Source organism: Scyliorhinus canicula, chromosome 14 (assembly GCF_902713615.1).
Source record: "Scyliorhinus canicula chromosome 14, sScyCan1.1, whole genome shotgun sequence".
NCBI lineage: Eukaryota > Metazoa > Chordata > Chondrichthyes > Carcharhiniformes > Scyliorhinidae > Scyliorhinus > Scyliorhinus canicula.
The window spans coordinates 121,874,474-121,897,874 of NC_052159.1; the positions used below are offsets into that span (position 1 = coordinate 121,874,474).

Below are 23,401 nucleotides of genomic sequence, written 5' to 3' on the forward strand. Positions count from 1 at the left end.
TGCTAGCAGCTAGAAAATGGAAGAAGCTCTCATCTGCGAGAGCAAAGACCCAAGTTATTAACGTCTTATGAGTACGAGCATCTTTCAAATGAAAAACACAACTCCATATCAACGTAATCATGAAAACAAAAGCAAAATACAAACGAGAAATGTCTGGAAACATTTGTGGAGTGAAAAAGAGTTAATATTGCAGTTTACATAGATACATAGAATTTACAATGCAGAAGGAGGCCTTTCGGCCCATCGAGTCTGCACCGACTCCTGGAAAGAGCACCCCACCCAAGGTTAACACCTCCACCCTATCCCCATAACCCAGTAACCCCACCCAACACTAAGGGCAATTTTGGACACTAAGGGCAATTTATCATGGCCAATCCACCTAACCTGCACATCTTTGGACTGTGGGAGAAAACCGGAGCACCCGGAGGAAACCCACGCACACACGGGGAGGATGTGCAGACTCCGCACAGACAGTGACCCAAGCCGGAATCGAACCTGGGACCCTGGAGCTGTGAAGTGATTGTGCTATCCACAATGCTACCGTGCTGGATAATAATCCATTGGCATTGGTTGCAAGGGTAAAGTCTCAAGGAAAGAGACGGGAATGGAAAGCAAGGGAGGAAATTCTAACTGGAAGGTTTGTGGTATGTTAGTAGGCAGAAGTTGAAGAAACCATTTTCATGGCCTCCGAAAAAATTGGTAAAGTTTAAAGAGAAACTTGAACAACCAGTTAGTTACTGAAAAATTTAAGCCACAAGATTCCATATTTTAAAACAAATGAATTTTACTATACAAGTATTATGTAAAGCAAAGACTAAATGAACACTGTCTTCGGTAATTGCGTACACTTTGTATCAGAATGCATAATAAAAACAACCATGAATACTTTAGATTAAAACCCTCAACTGGATCTTCCCTTTTAGACTAAGTCCCTCCCTGTCCACAGAGTCTTTTGCAACTTATCGAACTTTTGTAGGTTATCCTCTTTCTTGGGACCAACAACAAACTGTTCCACAGTTGACTTGTAAGGTGTGGAACTCCGCCAAGGCCTGAACTTCACGTTCAATTCCTGTGATTCCAACAAAAGAAAATAGAAACAGCCCTGGTTTCTAATAGCTTTATTCTGTTGGTCTCGTTGGTGGAAAAATCCAAATAGGTGCATGTGAACCAGTGCCTGAAGCCCACATACAAAGGTTTAGAAATTTAATGAATGAACCTGGTCAAACATACATGGAATTTGAAAGGATCAAAGAGAGTAATTTTGATAGGTGGATAAAGGCTTTGAAAATAGACCAAACGTATGAAGCTCTCCGAGAAATTATACTTTTGGAGGAGTTTAAAAATCAATTCCTGATGTAGTGAGAACTCATGTGGAAGAGCAGAGGGTTAAAACTGCGAGGTTAGCAGCAGAAATGGCAGATGATTATGAATTAGTTCATAAATAGAAGCTTGGTTTCGGACATCAGTTTGAGCCTGTGAGAGATAGAAACTGGGGAAAAGAGAAATACTCAAGTGGCAGAAGTAAAGGAGATCTGATGGGAGATAATAAGGAGAGTGTACTTCAAATTAAAAAGGAAATCCAGGAGGGTGGAAGAGAAATGGAAAGTTTCAAATGTTTTCACTAATAAACTAGGCCATGTAAAATCACAGTGTTCGTGGTTGAAAAAAAGCACTGGTTAGGCTGATGTGATAAAACATGATAAGACAGTGGGGTTTGTTAACGTGGTAAAGGAAAACCCAAGTGAAGCGAAGGAGGTGCAAAAGATTGTACAGCCTGATGAAGAGGTGATTGATAAGAAGGTGCCAAATCTCTTCAAAGGATTTACTTGTGTGTGTAAAGTTTACTCGTGTACCAGAAGGAGCAGGTAAAGAAGTCACAATTTTAAGAGATACGGGAGCTAGTCAATCTTTGATGGTAAGAGATGAGTTATGTAGTTTGGGAGGAATATTGCCAGAAAAGGTGGAAATATGTAGAATTCAGGGTGAGAGGAGTAGTGTTCCATTATATAAGGTAAGGTTGGAAAGTCCAGTGAAGAGTAGGAGTAATAGAGAAACGATCTTATCCAGGAATACAGATTATCTTGGGGAATGATACAGCTGGATCGCAGGTGGGAGTGATGCCGACTGTGGTTGATAAGCCAGTGGAAAATCAGACAACTGAAGTGTTGAAGGATGAATATCCTGGGATTTTTCCGGATTGTGTAGTGAGAAGGTTGCAAAGTCACAGGTTAAGACAAGAAGAGAAATCAAAGGGTGAAGATAAAGTTGAAGGGCAATTATCAGAAACGATTTTTGATCAGATGGGTTGAAAAAGAACAAGAACAGGTGGAGAATGAGGCGGATATTTTTAGTTGAGGAAAAGATGCAGTAAACTGGATGTATCAGAAAGCATACACGGAAGAGGAATCTGAGTGTATTTCAGAGTGTCATTACAGTAAAAGTGATGTTTTGATGAGAAAATGGAAACCTTTACATATGCAAGCGGATGAAAAGTGGGCAGAAGTTCAAGTGATATTGCCGGTAGGGTATAGAAAGAAGGTGTTGCAAGTTGCACATGAGGTACTAGTGGGAGGTCATTTGGGAGTAAGGAAAACTCAAGCTAAAATACAAAAACAATTTTTATTGGCCTGGACTACATAAAGATGCAGTTAAATTTGTCGATCATGTCATACATGTCAAGTGATAGGGAAAGCTCAATTAGTGGTAAAGCCAGCGCCCTTAATACTCATTCCAGCATTTGAGGAACCTCTTACTAGGGTCTCAACTGATTCCGAAGGACCACCTTTTAAATCGAAATGTGGGAATCAATATCTTTTGACTATAATGTCAACTAGGTTTCCAGAGGCCATTCCAGTACGAAATATTACAGCTAAAAAGATTGTGGAGAAGTTAATTAAATTCGTTACTAGATATGGACTACCCACAGAAATACAATCGGATCAATATCAAATTTTACCTCCAGGTTATCCAAAGAAGTTATGGATAGCTTCGGAATAAAACAATTTAAATCAACTGCGTAACATCCAGAATCGCAGGGAGCATTAGAAAGTTGGCATCAGACATTAAAGACAATGTTGAGGGCTTATTGTCAAGATTATCCAGAGGATTGGGATAAAGGAATTCCATTTGTACTCTTTGCAATTAGGGTTGCACCTAATGAGTCAAACAAATTTAGTCCTTTTGAACTAATTTTTGGTCATGAGGTAAGAGAACCACTTAAATTGATTAAGGAAAAATTGGTGAGTGAGAAATCGGAAATTACATTATTGGATTACGTATCAAATTTTAGAGAATGAAATTTTAGAGATGTGTGTATTCATCTTTCTCTCTACAAGTACACTTGATTTCAAAGTAATACCTGTTTCTGTATAGAATTTAAACCTGCTGTCTTTATTTAAAAAGGGTTTAATTTACGGATCTTGTTTGGGAAGTTATCAAGGGTGATCTGTATCTTTACTGTATCTTTTTGAGGGGTGGTCAGGGTTGGTAGTTGATGAACTGTTTACTGTGTGTTTATAAAATGTTAACTGGATTCATAGAATACACATTGTTTTTGTTTAAAAATACTTTTAGTTCTCTGTTGCATCACACCTGTAAAGTGTGGTCCCATAACCAAAATCTATTAAACGTTGTGGGTCAGGTGAACTCCATAGAACATAGAACATAGAACAGTACAGCACAGAACAGGTCCTTCGGCCCTCAATGTTGTGCCGAGCCATGATCACCCTACTCAAACCCACGTATCCACCCTATACCCATAACCCAACAACCCCCCCCCCCCCTTAACCTTACTTTTATTAGGACACTACGGGCAATTTAGCATGGCCAATCCACCTAACCCGCACATCTTTGGACTTGTGGGAGGAAACCGGAGCACCCGGAGGAAACCCACGCACACGGGGAGGACGTGCAGACTCCACACAGACAGTGACCCAGCCGGGAATCGAACCTGGGACCCTGGAGCTGTGAAGCATTTATGCTAACCACCATGCTACCCTGCTGCCCATAATATACTTTGGTGCTATACTAAACCCTGGCCCATAATAATATTTACAAGAACCAGCGGTGTCTCTTCCAGGATCCCGCTAACGCTAACCATCACATGTCATCCTCCTGGATCCGTTACTGTGTTTGTCGCTGTAAAGGCAGTTGTTTTGTTGTACAGTATGGCCAGTCCCTTGTACTCTGTCGAAGCATGCCTGGTACGTCTGTCCCGAGCGTTTCCTTACCCTCAGTCGGTCCTCTTCCTTCGGTTGTGTCTCCGACCAGTTTCCCAAGCATCCTTATGACCTATTCCCTCGGTTCCTGCCCTCTGCGTCTGGTAGCCCGACAGTTCTCAGAATCTGTCAATGGGACCTGTTCACCTCATCGTTGTCATTCGCCTTGAGTGCTTTCAGGGTCGTTACCAACCTTGGCTTCAAATGAGGCGATCCGCTCGCCCTGGTCGGTGGCCGTTTTCTCCAGGTCCCGCTTCCTGGGCCTCCAGTCTCTGTTCTGTTCTGTCCAAGGCTTCCTTTATGGAGGCCAGTGCAGTTTCTATTGCCGGCCTCATGGCCTATATAAGTTCCTGCTTTATTGAGTCTCTACTGTTATCGAGAGAAGCTCTATCAGTTGCTCCATTGAGGGGTGGGCCAACGTTTTGTGTTAGCCACCCTCTGGATCCGCCATGCTCCACTTTGTTTTGCCTTGTGTATCTCCTCCCTCCTTTCCCGACTTTTGATGTTTCAGCTCTGTGGCTGGTTCGACAGTGTTTCGGTCAGTTGGGTATTAGTTAGGGGTGAGGCTGGGGGAATTCTGTATCCGTATGTTTGTATCCGTATGACGGGTTAAAAGAGCCTGGTGAGAAGTTCCCAAGAGAGAACCACCTTTCGGGTGACCATTCGGCTCCGGGTTGCCACCTAGTGGAAATCAGATTTCCAGCCGTAATTTTCAAGAGAGATATATATTTGAAAAAGAGAAATTGGCAGACCTATGGGAAGAGAGATAGGGAAGTGAGATTAATTTCGTCACTCTCAGTTAGCTAGTACTATGTGCTGACTTGTCTCTTTCTGTGAAGTTTGATTCTAGAATTAGAATTTAGAATTAGAATTTACAGTGCAGAAGGAGGCCATTCGGCCCATCGAGTCTGCACCGGCTCTTGGAAAGAGCACCCTACCCAAGGTCAACACCTCCGTCCTGTCCCCATAACCCAGTAACCCCACAACCCAGTAACCCCACCCAACACAAAGGGCAACTTTGGACACTAAGGGCAATTTATCATGGCCAATCCACCTAACCTGCAAATCTTTGGACTGTGGGAGGAAACCGGAGCACCCGGGGGAAACCCACACACGCACGGGGAGGATGTGCAGACTCCGCACAGACAGTGACCCAAGCCGGAATCGAACCTGGGACCCTGAAGCTGTGAAGCGATTATGCTATCCACAATGCTACCGTGCTGCCCCTAAATTGCCCCTATGAAATCGGTTTGGAGTGTTTCCGGTTCAGAATGTGGCATGAATGGGAGGAGGCAGGAGATAAGAAGAGTTAAAGGGTGATAGGGTTAATGGGCTTGTTCGGAGTGGCATCCAAAATGCACATTCAGAATGAAGTTGGAATGGAGGGAATTCAGATCACACATTGGTGAAGAGTTGTAGATACAGATTGTGGGTCGTAACAGGGGGAGCTTTCCCTTAATCCAGCTGCTTTCCATCAGATAGATGAAAAAATAGTCAGTCCACTTAATATAATATTTGAGAACCACCCGTTAGCTCAAGAGGTTCATACCTTTAACAAAGGATGTCCTTCTGCCCTTTTATGAAGTGAATCTTCCTTCTGTGGGTATGGTGCCTGAGTAATTGGTAGTCCCTGGTCTGTGCTGATTTCCTGATGTTTTCCAGGTCAAAGATGCCCATCCCATTTCGAACAAGAGTGGTACTGCACAACATTATGAGAGTACTTTGGTGTTTGCAAAACAAAAGCAAGGAGTTCATTTTAAATTTATTAGAGGGTTTAGGTCGCAGATGGAGTATTGTTTTGGGCACTTACTATAGAATGCAGCATAAATTCATTGTAACTCAAGTTTGCAGTTTGCCAACTTCATTTATTTATACTCCTGCTTTATTGTATAGACAGTTGGGCTTTTAAAGATTGCCAGTTTCAGCCCCAAATATTTCTGGCACTTGATGATCAGACATCCAACCATGGTGTCTTGATTTAGCTTGATCATTGTTTTGAGAGTATTATCCCTTTTCTTTCACTTGATGTTGTGATTGCATTCACTGCCTCCACATGGCCCGAAACAACTTATGAACCTTCCATTCCAACAGACTTTCCCCTCTAACCCTTAATTCAAGTAGTAAGACATCTGTGGGTGTATCTGCAAATCTGGGAGACCTTCTTGTCGCTGCCCCCCTCGAGGTTGCTGCTTTCAGTCATTGTAACCAGCTCTCTGAAAACAGAGGCACTCGCTTTAGTTACACTGGGCACGATTCTCTGGCTCCCCCCGGCGTGTTTCTTGGCAACCCCCATTTGCCGGCAGTGGGATCCTTTGGTCCTGTCGCTGTCAACGGATTTCCCATTGAATCCACCCAATGCTACCGTGTGCCATCGACGCGACCGGAAGACCCTGCTGCCATAAATAGCAGTAAGATCTCGCCCAATATTTTATTCCCACAGCAGCATCTCATAGAATCCCTACGGTGCAGAAGGAGGCCTTCAGCCCATTGGGTCTGCACCAACCCTCTGAAAGAGCAACCCACCTGGGGGCAATTTAACATGTCCAATCCACCTAACTTGCACATCTTTGGACTGTGGGGAAAAAACCGGAGCACCTGGAGGAAACCCGCGCAGACACGGGGAAAATGTGCAAACTCCATGCAGTCATCTGATGTCGAAATCAAACCCAGGTCTCCGGCACTGTGAGACACCAGTGCTAACCACTGTGCCACCGTGCTGCCCTTTGTGCTTTAATTGATGCTAACCCAATGAAGGACAGATTACTATTCCTAACTCCCCTTGCATCCGTAATTAAGGTCCTCGAGGTTAGTGACAATAGCATGCTTAGATATAAATCCCACCCCACTATTAATCCACCAATTGGAGTAAAATCCAGGCCGCACAGAAGAGGAAGATTTTCCTTTCTTTTAATCGGTTAGCCTTTCACAATGGAAATAACAATTTAATAAGGACAGAGTTGATCGATCAATTATGATTCCTTTTTTTGATCATGATTCAGTGATCCTTGCTGCTGAAAATGGGTGTTTGATGGGTAGGAACAGAATCAAGTTTGCTTATAATTTCCTACCCACCATGTAGTTTATGTTTAGCAGACGGATGAGGAACTGCTATTTAAACAAGATAGCGAGTGCACTTCGTGGAATCGTATCTCAGTAAGAGTCATTGGGCGGGATTCTCCCATTCGGCGGCAGAGTGTCCATGCCGTCGGAAACGCCGTCGCTGGCGCGGTTCACGCTGCTCCAGCCTCCCATCCTGGTGCAAACTGTGCGACGCGCCAACCCGCGCATGCACAGTGGCACCGGCATCAACGAGGACACGCGCAGTGGCACCGGCGACAACGAGGGCCTCAACGTGCCGGCCCCGACGCAATATGGCGCGTGATTTCTGGGGCCGATCGGTGGGGCCCGATCGCGGGCCGGGCCCCATCGAAGCCCCCCCCCCCCCCCCCCCCCGGGGTCGGTGCACCTCTCTCCACATCCCATAGGCCACCCCCCCAACGGCTGCTACCAGGTGTGGACAGCGCCGGCGGGACTATGCCTTTTTACAGCGGCCGCTTGGCCCATCCGAGCTGGAGAATCGGCAGCCCGGCCGCGTAGAGCGGCTCGCGCCCGGCGCCGCGCCCATACCACCTATTCTCCACTGTGCGGATAATCGCGTGCCGTTAGCGTGGCGCGGTTGCGGGGATTCTCTGGCCTGGCGCGGGGATGGGAGATTCCCGCCCAAAGATTTGTGTTAAGGAGGGAAATTGGAGGAGATAAAGAAGAAACCAGTTATTTGTATTTTTGGGACATTTTAGTATTCAAAATTTAGTGTTATCCTTCTGATAGATAATTTGCAGCATATTAGTAAAGTTGAACATTTGTATTTTACTTTGTATAATGGCTGGGAAGTATAACCTTTATGTTTTCATAAAAAATGTGAAATACTTACAATTTCATTGTTATTTATAAACAAGTATTTAAACAAAATAAAACACTAATTCACTGAAACACAAAACCCAGGTTGTTTACAGTAGAGGACATCAGATGAATAAAACCTTTCATGTGAACTAGCATACAAATTATTGTGTGAAGAAAACAAATGGTGGTTGTATTCTGCATTTCAGGAAGGAGATTTCCAAGGTTCTGCAAAGTTCTTATCTACGTGCCTTGAACATGGCCTCATTCTTTACTGCTAGCAAGATGATATTGTTTTTTACCTTCCTGGTGTACGTGCTACTTGGCAACACTATCACAGCAAGTCGTGTGTTTGTCACAGTTTCGTTGTACAGTGCTGTGAGACTCACAGTCACCCTGTTTTTCCCAGCAGCTATTCAGACAGCTTCTGAGGGATTAATCAGCATAAGAAGGATAAAGGTACGTACAAGCATTGAAAAATAATATTGATGCCATTTTGTTTATTTTGACACCGGAAGTTCTATTACTTTAGTGAAATTTCTTTTTTAAAAACAATATATTGTATTACAAATGCATATTGAAAAAAAAAGTTACACCACATAAACAATCTGGGAAACAGGCTTCCCAACAATGAACAATTTGTACAAATTTTTAACCCCAGCATGCAACGAGCAACTCCTCAAACACAGTCACAAACATCCCCCACCTTGCCTCAAACCCCTCTACTGAATCCCTAAGCTCGCACTTTATTTTTTCCAGATGCAGGAAGTCCTACAAGTCACCCAACTACGCTGCTACCCCCGGTGGCGCTGCTGACTGCCACTCCAGTAAGACTTGTCACCAGGCAATCTGAAAGGCGAAGGCCACAACATCGGCCTTCCTCCCCTCCATGAGGCCCCGCCTTCTCCTAGACCCCAAACATCTCCACCAAAGGATCCGGCTACACATCCCCCCCCCCCCCCCCCCCCATCCTTGCTAGGCCTCAAACACACCCACCCAGAATCTCTTCAACTTTTTCCTGCACCAGAACATGTGCGCGTGATTCGCTGGCCCCGCCCATACCGCCAAACACTTCTCCTCTCGCTCCTTCGAGCTCTTCAAGGGTGCCACAGCCCCTTCGATGGCCTTCCTCTGAGGGCGCATTCCTCCTTAATAAAGGACATCAACTGCGCCAACTGAGGCTTTCCAGCTTGTACAAGCAGTTCTCCCTACGCCATCCTTCTACTGGCTGCTGCGCCACAGGTTTCCTCCAACCCCTTGGCCAGGTTTCTTACCGTCTTCTGCTGGGTTTGGCGACCAGCGGACATACCACTCCCGGGGGAGACTACTCCTCCGACCTTCAATTACACCTTTTTGTCGAAATTCCACCCAATATTGGGTAACAAATGCCCTTTCCTATGCCTTCGAGCAGGAGCTACCCTGTGTGCAACCACTCACACCATGGCTGCCACCGGAAGTTTAATTCGGTGAATCCTCATGTTCAATGTTCAGAATATTAATGAAAGGAAACAGAACACTTGTCAGTTAAGACATTTTATCCCAACATTTGATGATAAAAATATTGGGCTGCAACCTCTGGGCTCCCCAGCATCAAATTTAGGGGGAGGGCATCCGAAAGATGTGCTGGGGAATCCCTCTCGGAAGTTCCCAAGTAAGCATTTTAATGACAATTATCCAGAAGTGCCAACTTCTCCAGGGAAATTGCGTTGAGCTGGGAACCATCTGACAAAGGATCGCTCAGAAAATGTTAGAAGAAATAAAACCTTCTAATTTCTGTAAAACTGTATTAACCAACCTGACAGTTCCCCACACAGGACTCTCCCCACACCCCCGACCCTGAACTTGTGGGCCCGACTGGACTCTGCCTGACCCGACCCCCCTCCTCCTCATCGCTGTCTGTTACACCTCCCTCTTCCTGATGTCCAGTCACACCCAACGGATGAGGGAGCTAGGGCTTTTCTCTTTGGAGTGGAGGAGGATGAGAGGCGACTTAATAGAAGTTTATAAATGGTGAGGGGGATAGATAGAGTGGACGTCAGAGACTATTTCCTCAGGTGAATGTAGCTGTTACAAGGGGGCATAACTATGAGGTTCAGGGTGGGAGATACAGGAGGGATATCCAAGGTAGGTTCTTTACTCAGAGAGTGGTTCGGGTGTGGAATGGACTGCCTGCTGTGATAGTGGAGTCGGCCACTTTAGGAACTTTCAAGCAGTTATTGGATAGGCACATGGAGCACACCAGAATGACAGGGAGTGGGGTATCTTGATCTTGGTTTCGGAACAATGCTCGGCACAACATCGAGGGCTGAAGGGCCTGTTCTGTGCTGTACTGTTCTATGTTCTATGTAACCCTCTGATCTGACCCCACCTAGACCTTAAATCTTCCTATCTTCCAAACCCTAACCACTTATCTGAGAGACTTGCCTTTTCCATGACCTGTCTGTTTCAATCAGACCTCTAAACCGGTTTGCTTTATGGCAGCTAGTGCAATAAAAAAAGGAGCATGCCCCTTTCACTCTGACTCTGTTGGACTTTGCGATGGGCGTCGGTGAAAGCTGTGTTGCCTGAACCTTGCCCGTCCTGAGTCAGGAAGGTTGGGCAACACAGACATAGAAGATATTTTGGTGCAACTAAGTGGATAAAGAGTGGAATCCAACACTGATTGCCACTCAGAGGAAATTACGGCCCATAAAAACTCTGGGAACAAAATGTTATGGGAAATAATCAAATACCTGTTGGGAACAGGTACTTGACGAGACCATTCAGCCCCACAAAGCCGATTCCACCATTTTGGCGGATCTGCATCTCAACTCCATTTGCCCACCTTGGTTCCATATTCCTACTACCCTTATTTTAAAATCTTTTTATTCTCCACATTTTCATCAAACAACAAAAGAGAAACAAACAAGCAACAATCCCAAGAAACAGCCCATCAATATACAGTCTGATACATCAATTTATACATTCCAAAAATAAGTTGAAAACAAAACAGTGAAAAACAAACCCAACCTCCCCCAGTGTGCAATGGCAACAAGTTCCCGAAATGCATGATAAACAATCCCATGGATTGTAGAACCCCTCCTTCGCGCGCCCCCCGGTAGGTCTACCCGCCACGCCGAGGCACAGGGTAGAGAAGCTGACCTCCACCCAGCAGGACCCGTCTCCGGGCAGTCAGTGATGCGAAGGGTAAAACATCTGTCCCCGCACCTGCCTGCAGCTCGGGCCGGACCAACACCACAAAAATGGCCTTTAGAGGACCTGGTTCCAAGTGTACATGATGCTAACGCCGTCCCTCCAATACCTCTCCAACTTCGGGCAGGACCATAACATATGTACTTGGTTTGCGGGACCCCTCCCACTCTGCTCACAGAAATCCTTCACCCCTCAAAGAGCCGACTCATCCTTGCTTTCGTAAGGTGCGCCCTAAACATGACCTTCAGTTGTATCAGCCGCAACTTCGCTGATGAGTTTGAGGCATTCACCCTTCATAGCACCTCATACCACAGACCTTCTTCCATTACCTCCCCCAACTCTTCTTCCCACTAGAACTTAACCTCTTTTTATGGACACTACCCTGCTCCAGAATCATCCCATAAATCGCCGACACCACCCCTTCTCCAACGCCTCCTGCAACAATGAGGGTGCTGGTGTTATAGGGAAGCTCGGAAACTCCTTCTTTACGATGTCTTGGATCTGCAGGTACCTAAACCCTTCCCCTTGTGCCAGTCCGTACTTGTCCCCCAACTCCTCCAACCTCGCAAAACGTCCTCCCAGGAACAGGTCTTCTACTACCTTGATCCCCCTCTCCTCCCAACTCCAAAACTCCTGCGTGGTGCCATCGGAAGCAGGGCTGTTGACAACACCCTCAACCCCAAACCCCTGCACAAACCTTCCTCCATCTAACCCACCAGGACCAGCTGCGGGATGGCTAAGGTGGAGGACGGCAGATGGATCCGCCCCATCTCCAGAAGGTCCTGTGATACTCAAACCAATATGCATGGCTAGGGCTGGGGAAGATGATGGAGTGTGGGGGTCAGGATGGTGGGAGGGATGCGATGGTGTAGGGTGAGGGTGGTGTGGGGGTGAGGGTAGGGGTATGGGTGGTGTAGAGTGAGGATGGTATGGGGGGTTGGCACACGTGTCATGGGGAACCACAACTAAGTGGGGTTTCACGTCCTCGCTCGCGGCCGAGCTCTATCTTGACGACCTCCCTTTCCCTTGGGCCGCCGACCACGTCCAGGGCACTCTGCTCGGCCATAGTGAGTGGTCGCATGTCCGGCGGTCCCTTTCCTGTCTTCTCCCACTCCTGGCAGTTGTCCATGGCCTTCTCCCAGGAGGCGGGAGGGGGGGGGGGGGCGGTTGGTGGTGTGGAACAGAAGACGACAGTGTTAGACAGTCCGATGCATGCAGGGAGTGGGCAGCTGGCGGCATCCGTGGCCAGGGCACCCGGCCATGGGGGCCAGTATGTGGGGCAGTTGGGGGTTCAGCCATCCTCCGGGTTGGGGAGGGGTAGTGTTACGGTGTGTGGGAATGTGGGTTCATGCCAGGGGCACAGTGCTGCCTACTCACCTTGGCCACCCTGAGGAGGTCGTGCAGTTACCTCCGGCACTTCTGTCCGGTCCAGATAGTGTTGCTGGTGGCGCTGACCGTCTCGACCATCTGCGCCCAGGCACAACGAACGGCGGCAGCTGACAGCCTCCTTCATGGGCCGGGTACAGGATCACCCTCCTCTCCTCCACTGCGTCCATTAGGGTCTCCAGCTCGGTGTCAGTGAAACAGGGTGCCGCTCTCAATGCTGCCATCTTGTTGGCTGAGATGGTGTGTGGGCAATTAATAGGCTGCAGCTTGTCTGCCTCCTGAGTGTCAATTGCGAATCCGGGACCAATTTTTCTGTCGTGAATGTCCATGAATTATGCATTGGTGTCAACACTTAGTCTCAGAAATGGAGAATCCCACCCGTGATGCTCCATTACATCATTCAAGTTATTAATCGACATAATTAAAAGCTGAGGCCCTGATACCGATCCCTTGGGGACACCATTAATCATGTCATATCAAAAACTAATGTTCATATTCATTTTTTAAAAATAAAGTACCCAATTCAATTTTTTTTCAATTAAGGGGCACTTGAGATGCGTGTTTACTGCGGCGAGTCGTGATGACCTAGAACGTACTGCCGGAAAGGCTGGTGGGAATTGAGTCAATAATAACTGCCATGAAGAGAATTGAATAAATACTTGAGAAGAGGAAAGATTTGCAGGGTTGTGGGGATAGGACAGGTGAATGGGACTAATTAGATATCTCCTAAGTGCATGCACAATGGGCTCAATGGCCATTTCCTGTGCTATATCATTCTATGATCCTATAAGATGGCATAGCATTGTGGTTAGCATTGCAGTCTCACAGCGCCAGAGACATGGGTTCAATTACGGCCTTGGTTGACTGTTTCCCCAGGTGCATTACAAAGTTGTGCAGGTTACGTGGATTTGTCATGCTAACCTACCCCTTAGTGTCCAGGGATGTGTGGGTTAGCTGGGATTACAGGGAGAAGGCCTCGGTAGGTTGCTCTTTCAGATGACCACTGCAAACTCGATGGGCCGAATGGCCTCCTTCTGCACTGTAGGGATTCTATGGATAAAACTTGTATCAATGTACAGCGCAAAAAATAAAGAAAACGTGACAGGAATATGAGAGAAAAGCACCATCTGGGCATACGGAAAGGTTTGCCCAAATTAAAAATTTTGTGTGTAAATGACTGTATTATGAGAAATAAAATAAATGAGTTGGAAGCACATTCAGCTTAAAGGATATGACAAAATAGTTGTTACATGAACAGTGCATGACTTGGAGCTAAATATTCCAAACAATAGGATCTTGAGTAAGGAAGTGTGATAGCAATATTGATTTTTAAAAAAGCACAATTCTAACATTAAAGAGAAAGAGTGAACTAACAGTGGAACTGCTTTAGGAGGAATTGAGGAATATCAAAGGATGCAATCCCTAGTGGGATTGGTCTTTGGAGCTTCTGCTATCATTGATGCAGTGGGAAGACAGCTAAATGGCATGAATTTGGTGCTTTCGATAAATATATATTTTAGAATTTATAGGATACGTCATACAATATTTAAGCCAGAACTGGTCATCAATTTGATGCATAGAGAATGTCTTGTGAATAATTGAATGTAAATGATATGATCATAATATTATTGAATTCGACATTGGGTTGGAGGGGGAGAATGGTGACTCAGAAACTGACATTTTAAGTTTATTAAGGAAACGCCGAGATTATCTTTCTGAACATTGAACAATTGATTCTGTTGTTGATGACTATGCTAAACAGCATGCTGCAGATGGTGGCTGGAGTCCATTAACAATCAGCATGCAACTCCACAATAGTTTTGTAACACAAGTTCACTGATGAATCATCTGATGACAGCTCAAAGGACATAAACAATATTCTTCTCCTGAGGGAGTTCACAAGGTGCTTTATCCACTTATCACGAAGGGCCAAATATCATGAACCAAATAGTGCACCCTCTTGTTTCACGTTGAATTGATAACACCGAAACAGGCCATTCAGCCCAGATTCATAAAGTTTGGAGTATCTACAACATATTTAATGCTCTGCATGAGCCTCCTCCCATTCTACTTCTGAGCATACCAACATATCCTTCTGTTCCATTCTCTCTTGTGTACATATCTAGCTTTCCTTTGAATGAAACTATACTATTTGCCTCAAGTACTCAGTGGTTGATTAAAGACAAGGGGCGGGATTCTCCGACCCCCCGCTGGGTTGGAGAATCGCCGGGGGCCGGCGTGAATCCCGCCCCCGCCATCTGCCGAAGTCTCCGGCACCAGAGATTCGGCGGGGCCGGGAATCGCGCCGCGCTGTTGGCGCCCCCCCCCCCCACCCTCTCCGCCGATTCTCTGGCCCGCGATGGGCCGAAGTCCCACCGCTGTAATGCCGGTCCAGCCGGCGGGAATCAAACCACTTACCTTACCGGCGGGACCAGGCGGCGCGGACGGGCTCCGGGGTCCTGGGGGGGGGGGGGGCGCGGGCCGATCTGGCCCCGGGGGGGTGCCCCCATGGTGGCCTGGCCCGTGATCGGGGCCCACTGATCGGCGGGTGGGCCTGTGCCGTGGGGGCACTCTCTTCCTTCCGCGTTCGCCATAGTCTTCACGATGGCGGACGTGGAAGTGACCCCCTCCCCTGCGCATGCGCGGGGATAACGTCAGCAGCCGCTGACGGTCCGGTGCATGCGCGGACTTCCGCCTGCCGGCGAAGTCCCTTTGGCCCCGGCTGGCGTGGCGCCAAAGGCTGTTCCCGCCAGCCGGCGGGGCGTCAACCACTCCGGCGCCGGCCTAGCCCCTCAAGTTTAGGGATTGGCCCCTAAAGGTGTGAAGAAATCCGCACCTTTGGGGCGGCCCGACGCCGGTGTGGTTCACGCCACTCCATCCCGCCAGGACCCCCCGCCCCGCCGGGTAGGGGAGAATCCTGGCCAAGGTTCAATGTAATTATAACCAGTGAGCAGACATTACTATTTCAGACTGAAATAATAGGACACTTAAATGTTTCAATTGGCAACTTTGAAATTCATGTTAATCATAGGATCATAGAATCCCTACAGTGCAGAAGGAGGCCATTCGGCCTATCAGGTCTGCACCATTCCTCTGAAAGAGCACTCCGCTCAAGCCCACTCCCCTGGTGAAAACCCATGCAGTCATTGCAGAATGAGCAAACTCCACAAAGAGAGTGACCCAATGCCAGAATTGAACTCTGATCCCTGACGCTGTGAGGTAGCAGTGCTAACCATACAAGTGTCTGTTTTTACAGTAGATATTTTAAGTGGTGGGGATCTGTACAGAGATTCATTGTTGCCAACCTACTTTGAATTTAAAAGAAACTGCCTCCACTTAGGTTAAGTAGCTTAAGAGTACAAAATAGTTGTCTTTTTCATCTGCTAAAGAAGGAGCAATCTTATCCAAACTCGAAGCCACTTAAGTGAACACGTTAAAAACAAACATATCGCACTAAATAATTTTGGAATCTCAATTAGAGGGGCAGTGTTCCTGCGTTACTGAATATGTTGGTATATGTAACCCAGTGTTGTATATACAACCTGTATCACTGCTTCAAATCTCCTCAGGGGATAAGGGTTCCAGCATAAGTAGTTCACTTGGACAATGAACTTGTTAGTGGAATTAGATTTTGTAAAAGTCACCCCTGACTTGAGTAAGAGCACGTGCTAGTCAAATAGTGCTTCTAAAGCAGTGAACATTACACACCCCAGGGACCTGAATCTGCAGACCTCTCCAGCAAGGTCTGGTTATTTTCTGTTGGAAGGACAGTAATTGATGAGAGCTGATTAAGTGCGACCTCTGGGAAGATAGGGAAAGATTGATAGTCTCTGGCCAGGCGGAGATAACGGGTCCAGCTCCGGGTAAAAGAGATAATGTAACAAGACTGGAATTTAAGCAAAGTTCTATGTACATAGCTAACAGTGTATATCATAGTGGAAATCTGTGACTTGATAGAGTGCTGTTTCTGGGGTCTCTCTCTGAGATAGTGTTGTTCATGCATGTTTGAATAAACGATCGGAAACCTGTACCTGAGTCTCCTAAAGTTAATTTGTAGAGGTCCACCACAACAAACTCAACCTTACTGAAAGCTAGCTGCCGAGCTGCTAAAAGATTACCTTTATTGTCAGCTAGGCTCACCAGAAGGCTTGACGCAGTGCTGTGCTGAAGCAGCCCTGTTCATCTGATTGGCACAGTCTTATTAGGACCATCTTTTTAAGAGTTGGGTCCAAGCAACTCATGTTTCCATTCTGCATTAAGGGAACCTTGAAAGATCATTTTGGTGTATGTGGTGAAGCAGAGTGTTTCAATGTGTTGGGCCCGAGGACAATAGTTTTTTAAAATTTTGTTCCACACTTGGAGAATTCCAGAACTTGGGTGCTGTGTAGTGATCAAGTGTGTTCCTAGAAAATGCTGTGTTGTTCATGGAGGTGGGGCGAATGTTTATGATTGCTAATATTATTATTTTTGGTATTTTACTATGGTGCGTTATTGTTGTATAAATTCAAAATTTTTCAATAAAAATTATTTTTAAAAAAAAGTGTGTTCCTAGAAAGCTTGAGGCTTCCTGGTCATTGTTGATGTCCTACACTAGTGGTTGTCTTGTCATTTTGGGTGTAAGGTTATGAAAAATTGACTGCTGTTGACAGCAGGTCTTTATGCAAAAATTAAAGGTAGGAATGGTAATTTTGGGAGTTGAATGTGGTACCATTAAGACACTGTTAATGAAGGCAAATTAGTAGAGGACATGAAAAAGATGTTGGCATGATTGTGACTGCAACGGGCAGATTTTCATGAGAAGATTTCCTTGCTGTCTGCGTGTTTAACATTATATGAAAGGATTCTCTCTTGCAATCTCTTTTGCATTCTGCACATTTTATGGTCATCTTCCTGAGCTATGTGAGTTTTGTTGAAATGCTTTCTTGTCTGAATTTGACTCGTTACCTTAAACAACAAATCACGCATGCATACATACTGCTGTAACAATGCAGGTATGTGTCTTGATTGAGGCACTATACTCGCTCCCACATTTATAGAATGGCAGAGCGGCTTGAGTGGCCCTGCTCTTCTAGACATTGAGAAATTTGGGTAACTGTAGACTCATTCCCACATACTTTGGTCTTTATTGAAGTATAGAATGGTTACAACACAGGAGGAGGTCATTCAACATGAGGAAACAATTCAGCAAGCTCCATGATCTGCACATTTTTTCTCTATAAGTGCATATCCAGTTACTTTTAGAAGGCCCTGATTCTATCTGGTTCCACCACACCATCAAGTGGTGCATTCCAGGGCCTAACCTAGCCTAACTCATTACACAAACTTGGCCTGTTTTTTGCTAGAATTTAGAAGCTTACTGCTGATTTAAGGGAAAGACAGGATAGATAAAAACTATTTCCACGACTTGGCAATTCTAACACTAGCATAGTCTAAAGATTGGGGCTAGACTGTTCAGGAGAGATGTTAGGAAGCACTTCTTCACTCAAAGGGTGGTTGAGGTTGGGAACTCTCTTCCACAAATGGTAGCAGGGGGAGCACAAGTGACTAGCACTGTGGCTTCACAACGTCAGGGTCCCAGGTTCGATTCCCCGCTGGGTCACTGTCTGTGTGGAGTCTGCACATTCTCCCCGTGTCTGCGTGGGTTTCGTCCGGGTGCTCCGGTTTCCTCCCACAGCCCAAAGATGTGCAGGTTAGGTGCGTTGGCCATGATAAATTGCCGTTAGTGACCAAAAAGGTCAGGAGGGGTTATTGGGTTACGGGGATAGGGTGGAACTGAGGGCTTGAGTTGGTCGGTGCAGACTAGATGGGCCGAATGGCCAAATGTATATTCTATGTTCTATGTTCAAACGGCAGTTGAAGCTAGAACAGTTATTAATTTTAAATCCGAGTTAGATATTTATATTTGTCCTATGTTTTTTCATGTATGGAATAATCTGGCTGGACTTTATGCAGAATTGTACACAGAACAATACTTTCACTGTATCCCTGCACACGTGACAAACATTCAGTTCGATAGATTTTTGTGTAGCAAACATATTATGGGATTTGGGCCAAAAGTAGGCATCTGGAGTTAAGTCATAAATTAGCCATGGTCTCATTAAATGCCGGGACATGCTTGAGGGGGTAAAGGCCTACCCCTGTTCCTATGAACGTTTTTCCTCATGGCATCATTGGTTCTTCTGCCAATCGTTTTAAACTGTTTCCTTCCGCAAAAGGGAACAGTTTTCCTGTACCTCTGAATACATCCTTCGTGATTTTGAATACTTCCATCAAATCAGAAGCTTTGGAGGAATATCGGGAAAGGAGGACAAATCTCAAACGTGCAATAAAGAGGGCTAAAAGGGGTCACGAAATATCTTTGGCTAACAGGGTTAAGGAAAATCCCAAAGCCTTTTATTCGTATATAAGGAGCAAGAGGATAACTAGAGAAAGGATTGGCCCACTCAAAGACAAAAGAGGGAATTTATGCAGGGAGTCAGAGGAAATGGGTGAGATTCTTAATGAGTACTTTGCATCGGTATTCACCAAGGAGAGGGACATGACGGATGGTGAGGCTAGGGATGGATGTTTAAATACTCTAGGTCATGTCGGCATGAGGAAGGGGGAGGTTTTGGATATTCTAAAAGGCATTAAGGTGGACAAGTCCCCAGGACCGGATGGGATCTATCCCAGGTTACTGAGGGAAGCGAGGAATGAAATAGCTGGGGCCTTAACAGATATATTTGCAGTATCCTTGAGCACGGGTGAGGTCCCGGAGGACTGGAGAATTGCTAATGTTGTCCCTTTGTTTAAGAAGGGTAGCAGGGATAATCCAGGGAATTATAGACCTGTGAGCTTGACGTCAGGTGTAGGCAAACTGTTGGAGAAGATACTGAGGGATAGGATCTATTCACATCTGGAAGAAAATAGACTTATCAGTGATAGGCAGCATGGTTTTGTGCAGGGAAGGTCATGTCTTACAAACCTAATAGAATTCTTTGAGGAAGTGACAAAGTAGGGCTGTAGATGTCCTATACATGGACTTCAGTAAGGCATTTGATAAAGTTTCCCATGGCAGGTTGATGGAAAAAGTGAAGTCGTATGGGGTTCAGGGTGTAATAGCTAGATGGATAAAGAATTGGCTGGGCAACAGGAGACAGAGAGTAGTGGTGGAAGGGAGTGTCTCAAAATGGAGAAAGGTGACTAGTGGTGTTCCACAGGGATCCGTGATCGGACCACTGCTGTTTGTGATCTACATAAATGACCTGGAGGAAGGTATAGGTGGTCTGATTAGCAAGTTTGCAGATGATACTAAGATTGGTGGAGTTGCAGATAGCGAGGAGGACTGTCAGAGAGTACAGCAAAATATAGATAGATTGGAGAGTTGGGCAGAGAAATGGCAGATGGAGTTCAATCCAGGCAAAATCCACGGGGCCTCACGGTAGCATGGTGGTTAGCATCAATGCTTCACAGCTCCAGGGTCCCAGGTTCGATTCCCGGCTGGGTCACTGTCTGTGTGGAGTCTGCACGTCCTCCCCGTGTGTGTGTGGGTTTCCTCCGGGTGCTCCGGTTTCCTCCCACAGTCCAAAGATGTGTGGGTTAGGTGGATTGGCAATGCTAAATTGCCCGTAGTGTAAGGTTAATGGGGGGATTGTTGGGTTACGTGGGTTAAGTAGGGTGATCATTGCTCGGCACAACATCGAGGGCCGAAGGGCCTGTTCTGTGCTGTACTGTTCTATGTTCTAAAATGCAAGGTGATGCATTTTGGAAGATCTAATTTAAGAGTGGACTATATGGTCAATGGAAGAGTCCTGAGGAAAATTGATGTACAGAGAGATCTGGGAGTTCAGGTCCATTGTACCCTGAAGTTGGCAACACAGGTCGATGTGGTCAAGAAGGCATACAGCATGCTTGCCTTCATCGGACGGGGTATTGAGTACAAGAATCAGCAGGTCATGTTACAGGTGTATCGGAGTTTGGTTAGACCACATATGGAATACTGCGTGCAGTTCTGGTCTCCACATTACCAGAAGGATGTGGATGCTTTAGAGAGGGTGCAGAGGAGGTTCATCAGGATGTTGCCTGGTATGGAGGGTGCTAGCTATGAAGAAAGGTTGAGTAGATTAGGATTGGTTTCATTGGAAAGATGGAGGTTGAGGGGGGACTTGATTGAGGTTTACAAAATTGAAAGGTATGGACAGGGTGGATAGCAACAAGCTTTTTCCAAGAGTGGGTGTGTCAATTACAAGGGGTCACGATTTCAAGGTGAGAGGGGGAAAGTTTAAGGGAGATGTGCGTGGAAAGTTTTTTACGCAGGGGATAGTGGGTGCCTGGAACGCTTTGCCAGCGGAGGTGGTAGAGGCGGCACGATAGCATAACTTAAGATGCATCTGGACAGATATATGAACGGGCGGGGAACAGAGGGAAGTAGATCCTTGGAAAATAGGCAACAGGTTGCGATAAAGGATCTGGATCGGCAGCGGGTGGAGGTGGCTTCGTGCAGGGGCTCCAGCTTGGCAGCCCTGGTCACGGCTCCTCTGCTGCTGCCGCCGGCCAGGTACTCCTCCAACCCGGTAGTGGTGGCGACCCTGCGGATATGGGGCCAGTGGAGGAGGCATGTTAGGGGAGACGGGGGCGTCGGTTTGGGCGCCAATCTGCGACAACCATCGGTTTGCCCCGGGAGTATGGATGGGAGGTTTCGAGTATGGCGGCGGGCGGGGGTGGGAAGGGTGGGCGATATGTTCCTGGAAGGCAGCTTTGGAAGTTTGTTCGTAAACAGGTCCCATCTTTCCCACGCCTCCCGCCAATGGGGATCCAAGACAGAAGAGTCTCTAGGGGGGAAGAAGGGGAGGGTAGAGTCTCTGATATTTATAAGGTGCTCATGAGGGAGGAAGGGTCCCAGACGGCGGAACTGAAACTTAAATGGGAGGTGGAGCTAGGCGGGGAAATGGAGGACGGGCTGTGGGCAGAGGCCCTGAGTAGGGTAAATTTGACCGCGACATGTGCCAGGCTCGGGCTGATCCAATTTAAGGTCGTTCACATGACGGTGGCTCAGATGAGCAAATTCTTTGGGATAGAGGACAAATGCGCTAGGTGCGCGGGAGGACCAGCGAACCACGTTCACATGTTTTGGGCATGCCCTAAGCTTAGGGGGTACTGGGAGGGATTTGTGGGCGTCATGTCCCGGGTGCTAAAAACAAAGGTGGCAATGGGTCCAGGGGTGGCAATTTTTGGGGTTTCGGAAGACCCGGGCGTCCAGGGGGAGAAAGAGGCCGATGTGCTGGCCTTTGCTTCCGTGATAGCCCGGCGACAAATACTATTGGCGTGGAGGACTCAAAGCCCCCGAAGACTGAGTTGTGGCTTGCGGACATGTCGAGTTTCCTGGGTATGGAAAAAATTAAGTTCGCCTTGAGGGGATCTGTACAGGGATTCGCCCGGAGGTGGCAACCATTTATTGACTTCTTTGCGGGAGAGTGAGCGTCAGCAGGGGGTGCGGGGGGGGGGTGTAAGAGTAGAGTAGGAGGGATAAAATGTCGGGTAGTACCGGTGGGAGAGGAGCGGGCTTGTGCAGTATGTTACGATTGACGTATGAATGTACGTGGATGTTTGCACATTTTTGCCTTTTTTGCTTTCTTTCTGTTGATGTCTGTAACTGTTTATAAAGCCAAAAACTACCTCAATAAAATTGTTTATTAAAAAAAAAAGTATCTGGATCGGCGCAGGCTGGGAGGGCTGAAGGGCCTGTTCCTATGCTGTAATTTTTTATGTTCTTTGTTCAAATAACCTTTCAACCTTCTCCAAGCAGAAAACCCCACCTTCTCCAAACTGTCCACTAACCAAAGTCCCTCATCCTTGGAACCATTCTCGTACATCTTTTTGCCACCCTCTCTAAAGCCTCACTTCCTTCCTGGATGGTGTCCAGAATTGGGGAGACTGCTGTATATGAGGCTGAACTAGAGTTTTATAAATATTCATCATTATTTCCTTGTCTTGAACTCTATTTATAAAGACCAGCATCTTGTTTGCCTATTTAATCATGTTCTCAATTGCCCTGCTACCTTCACATTTGTGCACATCAACTCCCAGATCTCTTTCTGTTCCTTGACCCACTTCTGAGTTGTATTTTTCATCTTGCCCCTCATTCTTTCTACCAAAATGCACCATTTCACTCTTCTCTGCATTAAATGCCATCTGCCACGTCTACCCATTCCTCGTGCCTGTCTATGTCCTCACTAATTAAACTAAAATGCCAGGGGGATGGGAACCTATGCAAGGAGTCAGAGAAAGAGGGAGCAAGGACAAAAGTCAAAGGTAGAAAAGTGAAAAAGAAAAGTGATAGGCGGAGAAACCAAGGACAAAATTCAAACAGGGCAGTGGAGAAAAATATTGGGAGCAAGACAAGTGTTGTGAAAAAGATAAACTTAAAGGTTCTGTGTCTTAATGCATGGAGCATTTACAATAAAGTGGATGAACTAATCGCGCAGATAGATATAAATGGGTATGAGATAATTGGGATTACGGAGACATGGCTGTAGGGTGAACAGGGATGGGAACCGAATGTCCCAGGGTTCTCAGTATTTAGGAAGGACAGGCATAAAAGAAAAGGTGGTGGCGCGGCACTGCTGGTTAAAGAGGAAATTAACACAATAGTGAGAAAGAATATTAGCTCTGACAATGGAATCTGTATGGGTAGAGTTGAGAAATACTAAGGGACAAAAACATTAGTGGGT

General features: G+C 46.4%; 1 protein-coding gene across 1 annotated transcript in view; it reads left to right on the top strand.

Annotated features, from left to right (window-relative positions):
* The window catches only part of abcc4 (ATP-binding cassette, sub-family C (CFTR/MRP), member 4), a 655,673-nt gene that overhangs the window by 173,409 nt on the left and 458,863 nt on the right, over positions 1–23,401 (top strand). Inside the window, exon 8 of the mRNA XM_038817953.1 lies at positions 8,324–8,573. Coding sequence (XP_038673881.1) covers positions 8,324–8,573 — 250 coding nt within the window. The remainder of the gene's footprint in view (positions 1–8,323; positions 8,574–23,401) is intronic.